Source organism: Musa acuminata, chromosome BXJ2-6 (genome assembly GCF_036884655.1).
Source record: "Musa acuminata AAA Group cultivar baxijiao chromosome BXJ2-6, Cavendish_Baxijiao_AAA, whole genome shotgun sequence".
Lineage (NCBI taxonomy): Eukaryota > Viridiplantae > Streptophyta > Magnoliopsida > Zingiberales > Musaceae > Musa > Musa acuminata.
The window spans coordinates 5,888,324-5,907,062 of NC_088343.1; the positions used below are offsets into that span (position 1 = coordinate 5,888,324).

At 37.6% G+C, this 18,739-nt stretch overlaps 3 protein-coding genes across 3 annotated transcripts; 2 read left to right on the forward strand and 1 right to left on the reverse strand.

The window, feature by feature from the left end:
* The first annotated feature begins 1,638 nt into the window (after positions 1-1,638).
* LOC103988252 (agamous-like MADS-box protein AGL9 homolog) lies at positions 1,639-6,656 on the forward strand. Its single transcript, XM_065110463.1, has 8 exons — positions 1,639-1,927; positions 4,553-4,631; positions 5,408-5,469; positions 5,589-5,688; positions 5,885-5,926; positions 6,002-6,043; positions 6,138-6,277; positions 6,365-6,656. The coding sequence occupies exons 1-8, from the start codon at positions 1,743-1,745 to the stop codon at positions 6,447-6,449; spliced, it is 735 nt and encodes a 244-aa protein (XP_064966535.1). The 5' UTR covers positions 1,639-1,742; the 3' UTR covers positions 6,450-6,656.
* A 4,236-nt stretch (positions 6,657-10,892) lies between these two features.
* LOC135614429 (nuclear transport factor 2B) lies at positions 10,893-12,987 on the reverse strand. The gene is made up of 2 exons (XM_065111799.1): positions 12,617-12,987; positions 10,893-11,194 (listed from the first exon to the last, which is right to left on the reverse strand). Exons 1-2 carry the CDS (start codon positions 12,911-12,913, stop codon positions 11,120-11,122), a joined length of 372 nt encoding a protein of 123 aa, XP_064967871.1. The 5' UTR covers positions 12,914-12,987; the 3' UTR covers positions 10,893-11,119.
* A 2,292-nt stretch (positions 12,988-15,279) lies between these two features.
* Positions 15,280-17,249, forward strand: LOC135614430 (heavy metal-associated isoprenylated plant protein 7-like). The gene is made up of 5 exons (XM_065111800.1): positions 15,280-15,412; positions 15,511-15,754; positions 15,862-16,076; positions 16,169-16,256; positions 16,567-17,249. Exons 1-5 carry the CDS (start codon positions 15,404-15,406, stop codon positions 17,028-17,030), a joined length of 1,020 nt encoding a protein of 339 aa, XP_064967872.1. The 5' UTR covers positions 15,280-15,403; the 3' UTR covers positions 17,031-17,249.
* Positions 17,250-18,739: the final 1,490 nt, after the last annotated feature.

Below are 18,739 nucleotides of genomic sequence, written 5' to 3' on the forward strand. Positions count from 1 at the left end.
AAAATATTTTATGATATTATCTAAAATTATAATATTATCAAAATGATTTAATGAGAAATCAACATGAATTATGTATTTTATAAGGTGAAATTTTGTTTATTTATCTTAAAATATTTATTTTATATTTATTTATATTATTATATTTTTTTATTTATTCTATATTTTGGTTACACAATTTTTTTTTATAAGATTACATGCATGCATTCATTTATTTATTTTATATATTAATTTAAATTTTAAAAATATGTATTTAATTTTAACTAAATATTAAAAATATTACAAGGGTAAACTTTTGAAATATAATTTTATTAAATAACAGTTACATCTATTATTTATAAAATACTCAATAATTCATAATTGCATATTTTCACTCAGACCTATTTCTCCAACTATACATTAAAAATATAAATATATACCTTCACTATCTCGTGACACAAATCCTAGTATCTGCAGCTCAATATAGTGAAAGAATAGAGTGTTCTTTGCCCATTATTTTGCACATTATCTAATAGTTTGTTTATACTAATCTAATTAAAACAACAACAGAATCAAGGTTGATAAAAGAATGATTCCAAAGAAAGAAAAAAATGTTAGACCTTAGCCTAAACTCATAATTGAATAGCTTAAGTTTTTGACACACACACACACACACATGTTTATATAATCAACATGTAAATAATACATATGGCTCATACTCTATAAATAGCTTCTTAGTTGCTATCTTCAATACATAATGACCATGTTTATATAATCTCTCTTCTATATTAGACATTCCCTACACATTTAATGATACTTCTTGTGAAGGTAAAAGTGAAGTCACGATTGACTTTTCATACATTAGGAATTGATTCCTAAAACCAAAACCTATCAAATGTAAAGCTTCATTGAGCCCATTGTTTCCTCTCCAATTCCTATTAAGTTCTCAGGTACACAGTTTGCTCCACTACAACCTCTTCTTCCTTGCATTTCCATATATGAGATTTGTGTAGAGGGAGTACTCCTACAATAACAATTCCTCCAAATAATACAAACATAACATTCAATAAGAGGTAATACTCAACTTGGAACATAAACAAGAAGAACAAATCACCTCAAATCTCTTACGTTGGCATGGATTTTTTTTGTTGTTTTCTTTTCTTTTTGTTTTTGGCTTTGTATCTATAGTTTATTTGATAACAAGATAATTATATCTTCTAATTAAATCAAGATTTAATAGTCATAAAACATTCTTATTAGTTAAACACGTCTCTCTCTCTCACACACACACGATTTGTGTCAAGATTCCGTTCAACACGGCCCGGACGTTCGCTGATCCGCCTGCCGCCTCTCCGCTCGACACGTACCCCGAACACCTTCAATTGGACTTGCCACCGCCACCCCTCCATGTTGGTGTTGCGCCCGTCGCAGAGATGCCTGCAGACTCCCGCATAAATCTCACCGTACAAATGGCCTTTAACAGTGAAAAATCTCGATCGTGCTCATCTCGACCGTAGATCTTGTTCCCGCATGGAGATTTGTATGCGGAATATTTTCAAGTGTGGGAGTTTCCGCGGGTTAAAACGGTGGTGACTTGTTAGGGTTAGGGAAGGTCACCCCCCACTTCCAATTTTCCTATAAATGGCAAATGGGTTTTGGTTTCGATTCCCTTCCCAGTCCAAAAGCTCCCTCTTTTAACCTTCCTTCCTCTTCTTTCTGTTGATCTGGTTCTTTTGGGGGTTGTTTTTCTGGAGGAGGAGGAGGAGATGGGGAGGGGAAGGGTGGAGCTGAAGCGGATCGAGAACAAGATCAACCGGCAGGTGACCTTTGCGAAGCGCAGGAATGGACTGCTCAAGAAGGCCTACGAGCTGTCGGTGCTCTGCGACGCCGAGGTTGCCCTCATCGTCTTCTCCAACCGCGGGAAGCTCTACGAGTTCTGCAGCAGCTCCAGGTACGAGGAAAGAGAGCTTGAGAAGATATTTACTTCGCTTGCCTTAAGCTTCTTTTTTCGCTTGCTGCGATGGGTCTCCGCTTTGATCTCTTTCCGATCCTGGATCCTTCCGAGTGGGTTTCCTTTTGGTGAACAAATGGAAGTTTGATGGGATCTCAAGGTCAAATAGTTTAGGATCTACACGTTATTAATCGGGAAAAAGAATATATTTTGCTTGCTCCAGACAACCAAGCAAAAAGATGTTATCCTTTTTAGCTTATTGTTACCATCCTTCTCTGTCATCTTTCTTTCTTACCTTAGCGAATGATCGGATCATTTAAGTCTTCTATGGATATAGGAAAGGAGCATACACGAAGTTAGCTTCTTTTCCCCTTGTGTGTTGCACCAGCTCTACGTGGTGGATCGTGACATGATGAGCTGGGAAATATTGATTCAACATGTTCTATTTGATGCTTCTTTGACAGGCTGAAGAGAAGTCTTCAAATATCATTTTTTTATCCTGAGACCTGAGTTCTACATCCAGATCATCTTTAGAAATCTCTCTGAAGATTAATTAGGGTTTCTAATTATGCTATTTTATTCTGATTAAGCATATCCGAGTACAAGCGTTGGGGACATGGCAAGGATGTGCCCAAATAGATCTCATTTGGTACATGTGGACTGCATAATTATTTTCAGCAGAGCTGAGGTCCCATCACATCTATCATTCTTGTGAGACCCTAAGGTTTTACCTCTTCCTGGAAGAAACCATCTCATCTATCATTCTGTAGAAAAAAGATAATAGTTTCTTCAGAAGACCAATCTTGTTATGCTCTTTAGCTCTTCCAGTAAATGCATCCTTGTTTTCTGGACCTTAGTTTTCAGATTCTCGTTATGCCCAATGCCCGTCTGCTCCTATTGCAAATGTGATCTAATTTCTAGTCCTTTGCCGTCAAGACTTCAGTGTTCGGAGCCAAGCATCTCTACATGGTAGTAACATGCATGGTTTTCCCGCGGACACTTCTTTTCTCCGATTTGACCTTCACTTTGTGCAGCATCTATGACATGTTCTCCTTCCGAAGCTGTCTTTGTAATTTTAGCCAGTTCTTAGCTTTCTTATGAGCACAAATACCCGACATGCGCCTGCACGCAATAGTTTCTCCTACCATAAATATGTAATGCCTTTTACTCCGAAGAACTCATGCTTGAGAATACTTTCGAGTGAGTCTTGGTTGGATCAATTTCCACGAGGCATAAAAGGCCTACTTTCCTTTCATTTAAAGCTGGTTTCGATTTTTTTTTCCTTAGTTTGAGTTATTTCATAATAATTGAATAAAGTTCGTGCAACCAATCTTTTAAGTCAATTTTATACATAAATTAATTAAATATAGTTATCAATAGAATACTTTGTTTTTTCCTCAAATATGGCAAACTCAAGTTTTTATCCAATCTTAATAGTTCTTCTATCTTTATTAGTTCATCTTGAATTCTTATTCATCTTGATTAATCATCAAAGTATTCTCATCCTCTTTCACTATGAAATTTTCATAGTAGTTTATCGTGATAGTGCATTGGTTTTCATTATTAAACATGGATCCTATTTTTGTAATCTCGATGAATCCATGAGAAGTACCTCAATATTTATTCTCAATCTTAATGTGTAGAGTTACTAAGATTTTTTTTAATTTATAATTAATAAGGTATCACTTCGATAAAAGATAAGACAAGAGAAAATTGTTTAAGATAATATGTTCTTAGGAGATTTCCAAACACAATAGTCAGAAGAGGTAAAATGATTAATATTAGTGGTACGATGAGATATAACGAAAGACTAAAACAGATCTTAATAAAAATCATAAATAAAAATTTAAATACTCTGTACTTAACTAGATATGACTTTTTTACATATCTCAATAACAATAAAAGATCCATACGGTCGACCCTAAATAATTCGGACTTATAATTTTACTATTGTTGTAATAGTATCTTATGCCTAGTTAGAAATTAGAAATTTGTTAATTTTATTTTATTTTATTTTCATATTTTGATTTTGAATTTTACTTTATACCTGACTTTGTCACACAACTTACTTGTCAAATTATTGTGGAAAAAATAGCTTTTTGAATGTGACATTTGTTGTTGTAAGTTTTTTGTTTATTATATTGTGCTCCCTTAATTTTCATTAAGATATAAAAGCTTTCACGGAAATCTTCATGTTAAGAGCAAACAATATCATATTCTTAGATATTTTTTAGTAGTTAATATGTTATGCATTATAACCAAAAGAATGCACATTGTCTGCAAGAGTCCCAACTCTATGTTTTGAAATATTTATATATTTATTATTTAATAGATGAGATGCACTAGCCATGCTTCATATAAATTAAACTACTATAACATATATCAACTTCATTATCCATGGAAAATGAAGCAAGAGACTACATCTATTTAAAAAGAAAAAAAAACTGAGACTGTATGTTTTTAAATTTCCAAATCATTAGTTAAATTTGACAAAAATACCAGACCTAACTTGCAGCTCTTTGGAGCTTCAATTTTTTGTACTTTTGATTATTGCTATTGAAATTTATTTCACACATTACACAACTCATATTTGAGCTTTGATAATCTGTTACCTTAATTTTATAGTATGTTGAGGACACTAGAGAGGTACCAAAAGTGCAATTATGGTGCACCAGAAACAAATATCATATCAAGGGAGACTCAGGTAAATGACTCTATTTAAAGTTATTCTTACACTAATATTAGCTGTTCTCCTCCAACATGTAATATGTTAGAAGATGGTGTTGATAGAAAAATTTACAAATCTGATTTCTGAAACTTGATCAAGTTTCTTCTATCTTGGATGTCTGTAATCATGAAGAACCAACATGCTTGTCATTCTTATCTATTTTGCGTCATGAAGGTTCAGTGTGACCCAGCAGTTCAAATGCTTCGATTCTATAAATTTCCATTCGCGTAAATTTTGGGTTGTCATACCAAGACCAGATAGAGTAGTATTGCACTACAGATTTTGCAAACCAAATGTCAAATTTCTTGTGGCTATGTATATATTGCTACATGGAGTTATAGATGTGAAGCATAGATGGGATGATTCTGGGGCTCGAGTGTCAAGAGTGAAAGACATGACTAAAATACCAACAACAAAATATTATTGGTATAGAAGAAATAAAAATGATAGTGGGACAACATATTGCTAAAATTGCCAAAGGTAGAAGTCATCCACTGAGAAAGAATATGAAACTAATGAATGTAGAAGAAAAGAAGACAGTAGAACTACTTGGATTTAGTCAGATAGGTTGACTATTTATTCTTCCTTGCTCGAACCACTGTTATTGAGAACTGTCAATAAGTTCACTGCAGAAGGTAATGTTGCACACTGAGGTGCCTACTATGTAAGAATGTACTCTCTAGAGATGAATTGTTCTTATGCCTTTTGCAAACGAGAGAGTTCCTTACGCCTAGTTTTGGCAAAATCATCAGAGTAGTCAGCAAGAGTATTTGAAGCTTAAGGCGCGTGTTGATGGCTTGCAGCGATCACAAAGGTGAACAACTCCTTGTTTTGTCTTTGATCTTAGCCTGCTTTTTGGTACACAAGAAACACAGCTTTCACAGGAATGTCAAAAGACCATCGACGGACTAATTGTTCTACATCAAAACCTAGAAATCTGCTGGGTGAAGATCTGGGGCCACTTAACATCAAGGAACTTGAGCAGCTTGAGCGCCAACTTGATGCATCGTTAAGACAAATAAGATCAACAAGGGTAATTAATGTGCAATCTTCTAATAAATGCTTTCTGATACCGCATTACTATGTCCATGTCACTCTGATGATAAATTTTGTTCATCAGCTCGTTAATATATGTAGGTCGATCATCTTTTTGTGCATCTTACTATAGATACGAGTTATCGAATGCTGAAAACATCAGCCACTGATGATGAACTTGTATCTTTCTACAGACACAATACATGCTTGACCAGCTTGGAGATCTCCAAAGACGGGTATAGTACTGGAAAAATGAATCATGCTTTGTTCATATCATCCTTCCTTTCAAGTAACACTGTGTCTGTTTACAGGAACAAATGCTATGTGAAGCTAATAAAGCCCTGAAGATAAGAGTAAGTAGCTTTCTTGTGTTCATGCAATCTAATATGTTCGGTGACTGGTTTAACATATCGAGAAGCTTGTGATGGTTTTCCACATGACAAGCAGTTGGAGGAAAGCAGTGAGGCAGATCAGCAACAGCTGTGGGATCCCAACACTCATGCTGTAGCTTACGGGCGGCAGCAGCCTCAACCACAGGGCGACGGCTTCTTCCAATCCATAGACTGTGAACCTACTCTTCAGATTGGGTAATCCCAACTACTCTTCTTCTGCCTGCCTCTATATATGCAACTAGGAAACGAGTTCTCATTGTGCGTAGTATTGATTGCCTCCAGGTACCATCCAGATCAAATGGCGATCGCAGCAGCAGCAGCAGCAGCAGCTCCTGGTCCAAGTTACATGCCCGGGTGGCTTGCATGAACGAAGAACATACCTTTCCTTGCCTTGAATGGTAATGAATGTTACTGTTTCTTGTGCTGATTGATGCGGTCTGTAGCTGGTACAATAATCCTGTTTGTGAACTGCCATATAAAGAACTCCGACGGAAGAGCGTCTCCAGTAATCCTGTCTGTGCACTTGACTACATCTAATTGCCGAGTTTAAATTGGAACGCTCATGTTCTTGAAAGTAGCGAGAGAGTCAACCATCATTATCGTTTGTAGGAGCCTTCTCTTGGTCGGGAGCATGATAAAACGATTGTACTTTGCAAGGAGTCTTTTATAGCACCAATCGGGATTCGGTGATAGTGGTAGTACGTAGGAGCTTTGGTGGAGGCACAAGAGGTGTGGCTAGATTAGGGGGTGGGTCACTATTGGGTTAATTACACAAGGCAGGAATGAGATGAGAGTTTGTGTAAAATGCCTTTAACTTGTTGGGTTATGTTAGTACATTTACAATAGGTTGAAAGTTAGTTTGTCATATAATGAATGATGGTGGGTTTACTTTAGGATCATTGAACAAATACCGAAAGACACGAGGGTACGGAAAATGGGTTATTCTGAAAGACAAAAGAAAGTTTTCTTGGTTTTCCAAATTAAATTATAGTTTTGATGTAATGTAAGATATATTATGAATATAATTAGATTTTGATTACGATCATTGATCAATATAAAAAAAAGTTTAATTACGATATGATTTCTCATGATCCTGATATAAGACACTCTCGTAATTACTTATCTTAGATCATCTGTTTTCACTTATAGGATCTTCTAAAGACTAAAAACGTGAATAAATCATTATTAAAATATTATAAATTTTTTTTTCTCCCCTTAGTAATATGAATCAATCATTAAAAGATTATAAAACTTCTATCATCTTCTCTTTGTCCTTAATTTATCGCTCGTTGTGATCTTGTGGAAAGTAGAAAGAGAGGAGAATGCGGGTCTAATTCTCTCGATAGATCGACATCGCTATAACTTTTGGATCCGATAATAGTACACACGTAGATCAAAGAAAAGCTTTTTGAATGACATCGAAAGCTACGCATTGTAAATTTAACCTAATGTTATTTGATTTCAGATTTTGATATTAAAGTTTTTCGCATAATAGAAGCATAAGAATAATTTTTATGCTCACAATTGGTATCAGAGGCATATTTGTAAAATCAAATACTTTATATTCATTTGTTAGTACATTTCGCTCATGAAAAAATATTATTTGATTTTTATTTACGATGCATGAACGATTCATTTGTATTGTCGATTTACTTTTCTATCTAGTTCATCCTATCTCTTGCTTATGAGTGATTCAAGATTTCTCGTGTTTGATCGATGGACCATTGTTAACAGTTTGCTATTTGCAATAGTATTATTGAGGGCGATGGCCTTCGATGGTTACCAACCCAATCATAAACAACAATTACGTATGCAATATTGTAGAGTGTGATAGCCTTGTAATGACTATAGCAGCACCACTACCTATGGCAGTTGCGATGGCTATGAAGCATTGTTGCCTACAATAGTAGCAATGACTATAGTAGTCAGTAATGATATTAAAAAAATAATATTCACAATGATACACATAATTATGATATTTAGATAATCTCAAAAGAAAACATATTTTAAATAATTATGTGAGTTATATACCCAAAGATAATAACACTATTCCATAAAAATGATATCAGTCCTTCATAAATATTTTTGTATGAACAATCAATATATCAATATTTCACCCAAAAGTGAAATAAAAATAATCCATAATTCAATATTTATTAAAAAAACTCAAAATATTAATATTATATTATTTTATTATAATAGTATTTCCTTTATCACATTATGATAAATGTCCATATATTTTCTAAATTATATTATTATAAATGGCTTGAGCATATATAATATATACTAGGTATCTTAAACCTTAGTAAGACTAATTGAAAGGATCACAAACTTAACTACTAAAAGTTATATATAATAAATAATTAAGATAAATAATCAAAAAAATTAAAATTTTAATTAATGATAATTACTAATAATATTAAACTTCATTATAGTATATAACTAACGCACTAGAATATTTAAAATTTAATTTAAATTTACTGATAAGTTATTGGCTGATATATTAATAAAAGAACTAACTAAAATTCAATATGACAATATTTAGGGAATTCAAGATTATATCCTCAATGTGGCTGATAAAGCTATAAGTTCAAGAACAATAACCATGAATATAATTGAGTTCTTTCTCATATACATTATTTTTAATTTTATTTCTTCTTAATTTGGTTAATTTAAAATTTACTATAATAAGATTAAAGATAAGTAAAACTTAAATGAGTCGATTGATATATATGTTTGGAAAGAATTAAGATTAAAGTAAGAAAGACTCATAACAATATAAGTTAATTTTGTGGTATGCTTTGAGGCACTAATCAAGTTTTCTTACTACAAATTTTATCTCAAGTCTTGATATGGTCAAACTCAATTGTGAAGTAGCTAAAGATACTTTGTGACATATTACAATATGTTTTTTTTCTAAAAATGATAAGTACTATTATAGATCTATGCATTATCGAATAAAGTACTTGATAATTAGATAAAAAAAAGTTTAGAAACAATTAATGTTAATTAAGAACTTAAGTTTCACTATATTGATTGTTAATCTATTCACTTAAGATTTATAACCTAAATTATTTGAAAGAATAGGCTCTTATAATTGGGTTTGTGAGCAACCCATAAAAGATATTGTGACGTATATTTGAGTAGATATTATAATTGATATTTTTATTTATGTAATTAAAATTATTTATTTCTGTTTCTGTTATTCTGTTCACATTTATGTATGTACATATTATGATTGAATATGTTAATAGGATTGTCTTGATAATATAAATTATAAGAGTCATTTTAGACTATATTAGGAAAGGCTAACGATTTTTATTGTACATAAAAGAAGTATGATATTAATTATATACAACCACAGTGACTCGCATTGATAGTCAAGCTTAATATGATATTATGTTTATTGGACTTATTGGCCTATTTTATAAAATTCATATACACGTATAAAATATATTTTTAAGTTTCAAAATCTAATTAAATAAATTATTTTTAAATAAACTTTTATTTTATTTATTTTAATTTTAAATTTTTTATATCTTACCGATTAATGGGCTAAGTGAGAGAATATTATATTATATAATACTATCTAAATAGGTAATATATATTATGGATATGATTAGATTATGATTATGTTTATTGGCCAATAGAAAGAAAATCCAATTATGATATGATTCCTTAAGAGATGACTTTGATGGGAGAGAACCTACTATGAGCTAATTACTTATCATAAACTCTATTCTTGTTTATAAATAGACAAAACTTTTTATGGACTAAAAAGACTAAAAACATAATACGTTGATATATGACATTATTGAGAGGAAAAGACGAGTCTAATTCTCTTTATAGATCGATATTGTTATATCTCGCTCATACATCACATAAAAACTTTCTGAATGAATATTGTTATTGATCTATATAACAATATTGATATTATTGTAAATTGATTTATTATTATTTGATTTCAGAATTTTGATATTATTATTTGTTTTTTGATAAAAACTACGAGGGTCCACTTTCAAGTTTGACACAAGCTGAGATATTGGGATACTAGGTGATTTCGACTAAGATCTTGCATACCTCTATCGAGAGTATAGTCGATAAAACTTCTTCTATGCTTAAGTTAGTATTAATTTAAAGATTTCTATCAAATGACAAGTACAAAGGCATAATTCACTAAAGAGCATGATTGAGCCCTCCAGAACATACTTAGGGCTTTTTATAATCGAGTTAAAGTAGTGGTCAATGTGGCCGAGCTCATAGAGTCCTCATTGATGCCGGTGATAACTCAATAGATCTAAATTCTATCGACGTATCAATCGACCAAGTAAAATCAATGTATCAGTTAGATTCTAACCAGATTAAAATAACACGACTGCCCACGTGTCATATTCTCCTAATCAAGGTGGTAGAGACCACGACGGGTAATCATAAAGCAATGCACACAAAAGCTCAAGGTGGCTCAAGTCTGGGACATTAGCAACAGCAACACGTAGTGAACCGAGAAACAACAGAGTCAACAAAAGGAACGAGGAACAGATGTTGAGCACGGCTAATTAAATATTATTCCGTATAATTAATTATCTTTAGCATCCCTGTCTTTATTTTTTTAAAAGTTTACCACAATTTATCACTAAACAATTTAAAGTTCATATCCAGAAACTATCGGGCAAAGAAAGCGATCCAATGCAAAGAAAGCAGAGCAAACGATGCACAAAAGAAAGTGTCAATCAACGAGTATGATGAATGAATGATCTTTATGCTAAGAAATTGTCCCAAAGCATAGACATTATTAAGATTGGAACCAAAATAAAACCAGTAAATTCATGACTAAACCGCATATAAATTGCCACAAAATTCGTCTACCAATACATAAAATGATCCAAAATCTTTTCTACTATCCAACCAACCAGAAGGGAAACCAAACAATTAATAACGAGAAAAGGGCAATCCTTCTACAGACCCAAATCCATCACAACAGCATTGCATAAGCCTATCGATTCCTACCTTTGACTTCCCCTCTAAAAGATTGATTCTTCAGGCATAGTTCAGACGGAATATGTCGTTCAGCACATAGAAGCTTCCCTGAGGTGTTGGCATCAGATGAAACATCTACAGCAAAAACACACAAATCAGTCACTTCTCTTGAGTTACAGAAAGATTTCGCTGTCTTCAACTGTCCTAGGTTATTTAACAAACACAGGATCACAAGAGATCATGAACAAAATCAAAAGATGCATAACCATTAACACACCCAAAATATCATAAAATAACCAAGTCCTTTTACCAAACCACAACAATAGACAGAATTCAGCAACAACATGCATATGTTCTTTAACAAAGACAGTTTCACAATATAATAAGCTTCTACTCTTTACTTTGAAAATAATACACTTCTACCAAATAGAAAGAAGATGGCATGTAACTTGGGATTGAATTCAAATATCATGGACTCTCTCTTGGAATGAAGTTTCCTCTTTATTGCCCTTTTATCACCATATATTTTGTCAGCATAGTAAATAGAAAAGCACTAAAGTTACAAGAAGACCCCATCCTTCATGTTTGAAGTTGAAATTGAACAAGTTTTAGATTGTCGTATAATTTATCAGATAGTTATTTAATATCTTTATTGCCTTTGCATCGCCATATATTTTGTCGGTATAGTAAATAGAAAAGCACTACAGATACCAGAAGACCCCATCTCTCACATTTGAAGTTGCAATTCAACTAAGTTATAGTTCCTTATGCAGGATAATAAACTTTTGATTTCCAATACATATTACATAATTTTTCTAAATGATTTGACTATTGTTATCATTTATATAATATTTCCTGTACACTTTAATTTTACATTTTAAATTTTATAGTGTTCTGCTATTTCTATTTTTATTTCTTATGCAATCCCGATCCAGATCAATACATAAATTGACTGCTATTCATACAAGTAGCAAAGAGATTATTCATTCATCAAAGATGATAGACTAAGGGCATCAAATTAACATAATTTGAAGAGTTTCATTCGACGCCCTCGTTGTTTCTCTATAGTTCCTAAAAGAGGAGCTAAAAAGCTCTGGTTTTTACTGAATGCAACACCACATTGTTTATGATCGCATGTTCTTAGACTGCCATTCCTCAAACACGATCCATGAACCACCCGACCAGAGGTTGGTTCCTCTACGCCACTGAATAAACTCTCTAAATCATTACAGGCATTAAGAAGAACGATACCAAGACAGAAAACAGAACCATCGTTTATTGCCCTAAAAGAGCGAAACAGGAGAAATGAGTCCAACATGACGCCGATTAACATCCGATCATCAAGTCACTCACACAAGTACGACCAAGCTGTTTTGATAGCAAGAAAATCATAATTAAAAGATAATATCAGATCAAAAACCACAAACCCTTGAATCATAAAAAGAAGAGAATAATTAGGTATAATCTGAAAAAAATTTCGACCCTATCAAACCATTCGGCCGATCTGATGCTAACAGAAGGAGTGTGAGAGAAGGACAGACAGAGGAGAGGGTATACCTGGCTGAACTTGAGGGCGTGGGATTCCCCGGAAATCTGGAGGGAGCCGCTGACGAAGACGAGCATGCCGCCGGCGGGGCCGGAGGGCTGGCAATCGACGGTCGAGACAGCGTGGACGCACTGCTGGAAGGGGAGGGAGGTCAGCTTGGCGACGATGGCCGCGGCGCCCTGTATCTTGTCGCCCTCGAAGGTCAGCATGGAGGCATCCTGGTACAGACCCCCCAGCCCCGGCCGGTTCCCGTCAAACGTCCGGTAGTAGTGCTCCACGAACGCCTTCGCCACCGCGTCCGGATCCATCGCCGCTGCCGCTGTCGTCAAACAAGACGTCTTTCCAACCAACCCTTTCCCCTCTTCGGCGTACAAAAGGACAGGAGAGCCAAAAGGGGGAGGCGCGATGACGTGTACAACCAGTGAATGCATTGTAACAGACTGCTCGGCGAGCCGTTAGGCCCATGGACCATTTAATTGCTCAATATGGGCCCTATTAAAGGCCCATTAACAGGACCAGACCGTCAACCTGATTACACAACCAACAGGGGATCACTTAATTTTATATATATATATATATATATATATATATATATATATATATATATATATATATATATATATATATATATATATACTTAATTGTGTGTATGGCACAAGAAAAATCGTCTGCAATTGTGCCTTTAATTTGTACAAAAAAAATTAGTGCAGAAAAATAGAAGGATGCCCACAACGATTGGGGAGGATTCCCCACCCATCAGAGAACCATGTGATGGTGATCATATAATGCAGCACCGCAGCTGCAATCACTGTTTGAAGAGGGACACACCACTTGTGTAAAACAGAGCAGGGTCCTCCCTCTGTGGTCTTAAATTCATGGCCTAGCAGAAGAACAGTGTTCTTCTTGCCACATTATCTGAAACAGGGGATCAAATGGCCCACTTTGCACTTTTGCACGAAGAATATTGTTTGCAAAGGCTTTAGGCTCCCCATTTCAACTCTTTACCACAATGGACATGTTATAATTGCTGGGTTGCTCTTTCCTCTCACAAAAGCTGATCTGTAAAGCAGAGAATGAGAGCAACATGCAGTGGGACAAGCATCCTTGGCATCGGCACGTGATGTGTGCTGAGTTCTCTTGAGATGAACCTTTTCTCCTCGCTTGTCACATGTTCAGATCAGGAGGGACGGGTGTTTCTTCTTATATTTGTCTGCCATCTTCATCTTCATCTTCATCTTCATCTCCATGTGCTGCCACAGTCGAAGGTGGACATGAAAAGGGATGCGGCAAAAGACAGGGCATAAGCTCAAAGCAACAAAATGGTTTCATGGATGCGTCACCTTAGCACTTCCATTGTGTCACCTACTAAAGCTCACACCACATGCTGTCAGTCTCAAAACCATGGAAGCTACAGATAGAGGCTTTGTGATGATGGAACGCATTGTGATGTCAACTCCCATAGCATGCCAAGTGAGTTCGAGAGCTTAAAGAAAAATTAAACCTTGCTTGAGATTTTGGTACCGCTTGCAATGCAGATCAAGATAGGGAACGCTTCTCCATTGGTGGTTCTCCATCAAGGAAGAGCATAAGGGACTTGAGCCAATCCATAGCTTTTAGATGAGATGGTTGTTTAATGTGTGCAAACAACATTCTCTTTTCATGTGCAATAGCATGTGATTCCATTACTTAAATACATTTTATTACATAGTGTGGATGCCCACAGAGAAGTTAAATTTGGAGACCATCAGTCACTGGTTAGATTAATCTAATCACTGTGTGTGCACTTTCTGTGGTATTTAGCAATCTGTCATTAGTGGTAAGATTGGAGTCTTCTTGGGTTTGAAGCCTTCTAGTCTTACAATCATACTCTAACCAGACATGGGGTTAAGTACCATCTCCACACCATTCCCTTGCAGCTCAAAAAAAGAGGTACTGGTACACCACTTGGCACTGTCATCAATAAATTTTGATGCTAATGGTGTAACATTTGGGCATTTTGTGCTACAAATACTTTATATTCTGCAGTCATTCATAAAATGATGTGTGTTCTCTGTTGCAAGTTGGCTGGCCTTAGCACAATAAACCAAGTCTACTTGAACTAATTGGTAGAGTGGCTCACTGCTACAAAAGAATGACAATTTGATAGGGTTCTACCATACTACTATTTAGATGGCAAGTATTTATTTCACTAAGCTCTTTCTACCTTTATTTTATTAAAATATAAATAATCTATTAGCATAGTTAGCTAAGTGAAAAAAAAAATCGTAAATGATATATATGAGTAGGATATTTATATGTTTAGTAAGTACTAACTGCACTATTATTACGTTCCTACAATAATACGTCTTGTCGTTGGACAATTATTATTAGTAGTCAAGTGCATTAAAGTATTTGGTAGCAATACATACGGTCAAATATAGCCATTTATTTTTATATTATGCATAATAATTTGCAAAACATGATTTTTTTAGAGTATGATTAGAGTCATTATTGATATGAAAATTATTTTTATATTATTTTATTGAGATAGGCATAACAGCGACTCATCGTAGAAAGTTTTCGGACCTTTAAACGACCTCAAAAAGTTTTGGTACGTGCGCCGCATGGGCTTCGCACGTGCCCTTCGATCCTTCAAATTCCCACGTTTGGTGCCCTGTGCTGCATACACAGTGAGCGAGAGTGAGAGAGAGAGAGCTGTGCTTGACAGTGGCGTAGGGAAGTAACGCCTCTGGTATCGCTTTCCGTTGCCGACGTCGTCTGCTTGAAGCACCAAGCTAAGATTTCGGACCGAGCGAGTGATGGGGGAGGTCGAAAGCCGACGCGTTTTCTCTTTTTGTTTTGATTCGCTCAAAGATTTCTGCTTTTCTTGATGGTTTTGCTGATGAGATGTGTGGTTACTTGGCAGGAGGAGAAAAAGCCGGAGCAGGGGAAGAAGGAGGAGCCCAAGGCGAAGGAGGAGAACAAGGAGGAGGGGAAGGGTGAGGACGGGAAGAAGGGCGGTGGCGAGGGGGAGAAGAAGGAAGGGGGTGGCGAAGAAAAGAAGGCGGACGAGCCGCCGCCTCCGCCGCCGGAGGAGATCGTGATGCGCGTCTACATGCACTGCGAGGGATGCGCCAGGAAGGTGAAGCGCTCGTTGAAGGGATTCGAAGGTAACGAGGGTTGTACATTTCTTGAGGACCCAAAAATCTCGCCTTTTGTTCGATTCCGTCGAGAAACTTGGAATTGATGCCGGATCTTCTTGTTCTGCGGTGGAAAGGTGTGGAAGATGTGAAGACGGACTGCAGGACCCACAAGGTGGTTGTGAAGGGGAAGAAGGCGGCGGAGGACCCGATGAAAGTGGTGGAGCGGGTCCAGAAGAAGGCGGGGAGGAAGGTGGAGCTGCTGACGCCGCTGCCGCCGCCGAAGCCGGAGAAGAAAGAGGAGGAAAAGAAGGAAGAGGAGAAGCCCAAGGTAGAGGAGAAGAAGGAAGAGGTCAGCCATCCTCCTCTCTTCTAATCTTTCCGAATCTAACATTCTTAATTTAGTCTAATGAATTCTTCTGTTCTTACTACCTCTGCGTGCAGCCGCAAGTGATCGCTGTGGTGCTCAAGGTTCATATGCATTGCGAGGCCTGCGCACAAGAGATCAAGAAGAGAATACTAAAGATGAAAGGTTCCCTCCTCTGCTTCTCTTCCGTTTCGAGTGCTTTCTGTTTTGCTGATATCATTACAGACCAAGATGAATATTCTGATACCCTGTTTCAAACCTTTGTATCTCCATCAAAAGTCAATTCGATTCTCAGTAAAAGAGAGCAAACAAGTCTACTTGTCGCTTTTCTTTCTTGACATAGAACATTAATCTTCTGGTCAGGGTGTTTAACTTGGAGATTGCTGTCAAAGATCCGTCCCTTGTAGCTGATTTCGACTAAAGATTCGATCTTTCTTCTTTCCTTGCCCGTTTTGTTCGGTGGCGAATCGAACAGGGGTGCAGGCGGCGGAACCGGATCTGAAGGCGTCCCAAGTGACGGTGAAGGGCGTCTTCGACCCGCAGAAGCTGGGGGAGTACGTGTACAAGAGGACCGGGAAGCAGGCGGTGGTGGCGAAGCAGGAGCCGGCGGAGAAGAAGGCGGAGGACGACAAGGGCGGCGGTGGAGACGCGGCCAAAGACGAGAAGAAAGCGGACGAGGCCGGCGGGGGCAATGCCGAGGGCGAGAAGAAGGAAGAGAAGGACGGCGGCGGTGGCCAAGGAGGAGGAGACGAGAAGGACAAGAAGGAAGGCGGCGGAGCGGCGGAGGACGGGGCGGCACCGGCGACCAAGGTGGTGGAGCTGGTGCGAAACGAGTTCTACCAGTACTACCCGAGATATCCCGGGGTGGGATACGTGGGATACGCGTATCCCCCACAGATCTTCAGCGATGAGAACCCCAACGCTTGCGCTGTGATGTAAGACAAGAAGAAGAGAGAGATCACTCAGTGTGTAATGATGCCATATTAATCTCGTGTTGGAAATATATCTTCTTCTTCTTCTTCTTCTTCTTTTGTTCTTAGGCGCTATGGTTTTCTCATTTTAGTTTCTCTTTCTTGCTCTATTTTCTGCTAGTATGGGTAAAATTCCATCTGGAAATATGTAGTTGTTCCATGCTAATGTATAAATAGCTTTCCCTTTTGCCTGCCTTGTGAAACATCATTTCGTTGCTCGCCCATTTTCTCATTGACGGGGAATTCCGTGTCTCTTCATTTATTGTCAAAACTATGAAAAGAAGAAGAAAACATTGTTATATAATCACCAAGGTGCAGAGAGTCAATTCAGCTCGTAGACACACAATAAGATCAGGTGGTAAAGGCGACGCATCTGACATCACCTGCTCGTCTCAAACACTTTTCGTCTCTCCTCATAACTTGGCCCATCTCTCTTTTAAGTCCATGATCTTTCTGCCTGCTTATTTGACCCTTTCCACTTATCCTCTACATTTGCATTTACTCAAAAGCTTCTCAAGACGGACTATATGGTTACTTGTGATGTATGATTTACATGAAGTACATGACGAATTTGCAGACAACATTGCAAACTGTCAGCAAATGTGCCAAAACGATGAAACTTCTGTAAATTACTCCCTCTCGGTTTGTGTGAATGCATATACTACATAAACTGTGGCAGTATAATGATCCGCATAGTGCACCCCAAAAGAAACAATTCCGTAAAGGGCATGCAACTTCTCAGATATAGAGAATGTGGTATGAAACGCCGCCTTCTTTGTTCTTATCATACATGGCATTCGTTTACCTGATGACATGGGGAGTATCTGCAGCCATTCCAAGGCGGAGCAGCAGCAGCAGCAGCGGTGCCGGCCCACCACCACCCCTTTTCCTTCTTGAGGTGCGTGCTGGTGGTGTTGCTTTTTCGCCTTGGCGAGTTTCTAAGTAGGCCACGGGAGCCTCGAGTGGTGGCGGGGGGCGGGGGTGGCCGTCTCGGCGACTGCAAACGCCACCGCCAGCAGCACCGTCTCCCCGCCCTTGTTCGCAGCACTTGGAGCCTCGATGTATGCAGAGTCCGAATCACGAGGCATAAGCTCCGCGGCGGATCTCGGCTCGCATCCCCCTACGTGACCCTTCGCCAAGACCGCCCGACGCCGGTCTCAACACGTTGACAAGGAGAAGATACTGGTGGGTCCCACAAGAGTGTATATACACACGTATATATACGTACGTATGCACAAAAGTTGAGGTCCCACAAAAGGAATAGCGATCAGCGTAAATGCGACGGTCGGGTCCCACTGACATCCAGTCGATCGGACGGCGGACAGAAGCCCAGATTCCCCGTTCGTCACGGGGCGGGAGTTGGGTGTCACGTGGGAGGTGTACCCTCGCGTCAGATACGTCCATCCTCGCTGACTCGGACGGGCCCCATCGGCTCCTCCTGCGAACAATTATTCCTCCATCATGTCCGTAGATTTTGGTCAGCCGAGTGGGCCCCCGACGTTGGTTTTTTTTGGATATATTTACGAAAAGGCTAGCGTTCCTCGCAAACCCTGTTGGGGACAGAAGAATTGGATAGCCGCAGCAGCAGCAGCAGCAGGGGGAAAGCGTTGTACTCGCACAGCGATATTGAATCCAATCATGTTGACATTTGTGATCTGTGGTGTTACCTCTTGATTC

Coding starts and splice junctions, on each gene's coding strand:
- LOC103988252 (XM_065110463.1), top strand. CDS start 1,743: ATGGGGAGGGGAAGGGTGGAGCTGAAGCGGATCGAGAACAAGATCAAC. Junction 6,044..6,137: donor ATAAAGCCCTGAAGATAAGA/GTAAGTAGCTTT, acceptor CATGACAAGCAG/TTGGAGGAAAGCAGTGAGGC. Junction 6,278..6,364: donor GAACCTACTCTTCAGATTGG/GTAATCCCAACT, acceptor GATTGCCTCCAG/GTACCATCCAGATCAAATGG.
- LOC135614430 (XM_065111800.1), top strand. Junction 15,755..15,861: donor CTCGTTGAAGGGATTCGAAG/GTAACGAGGGTT, acceptor TGCGGTGGAAAG/GTGTGGAAGATGTGAAGACG. Junction 16,077..16,168: donor TAGAGGAGAAGAAGGAAGAG/GTCAGCCATCCT, acceptor CTCTGCGTGCAG/CCGCAAGTGATCGCTGTGGT.
- LOC135614429 (XM_065111799.1), bottom strand. CDS start 12,913: ATGGATCCGGACGCGGTGGCGAAGGCGTTCGTGGAGCACTACTACCGG. Junction 11,195..12,616: donor ACGCCCTCAAGTTCAGCCAG/GTATACCCTCTC, acceptor TTTTTGCTGTAG/ATGTTTCATCTGATGCCAAC.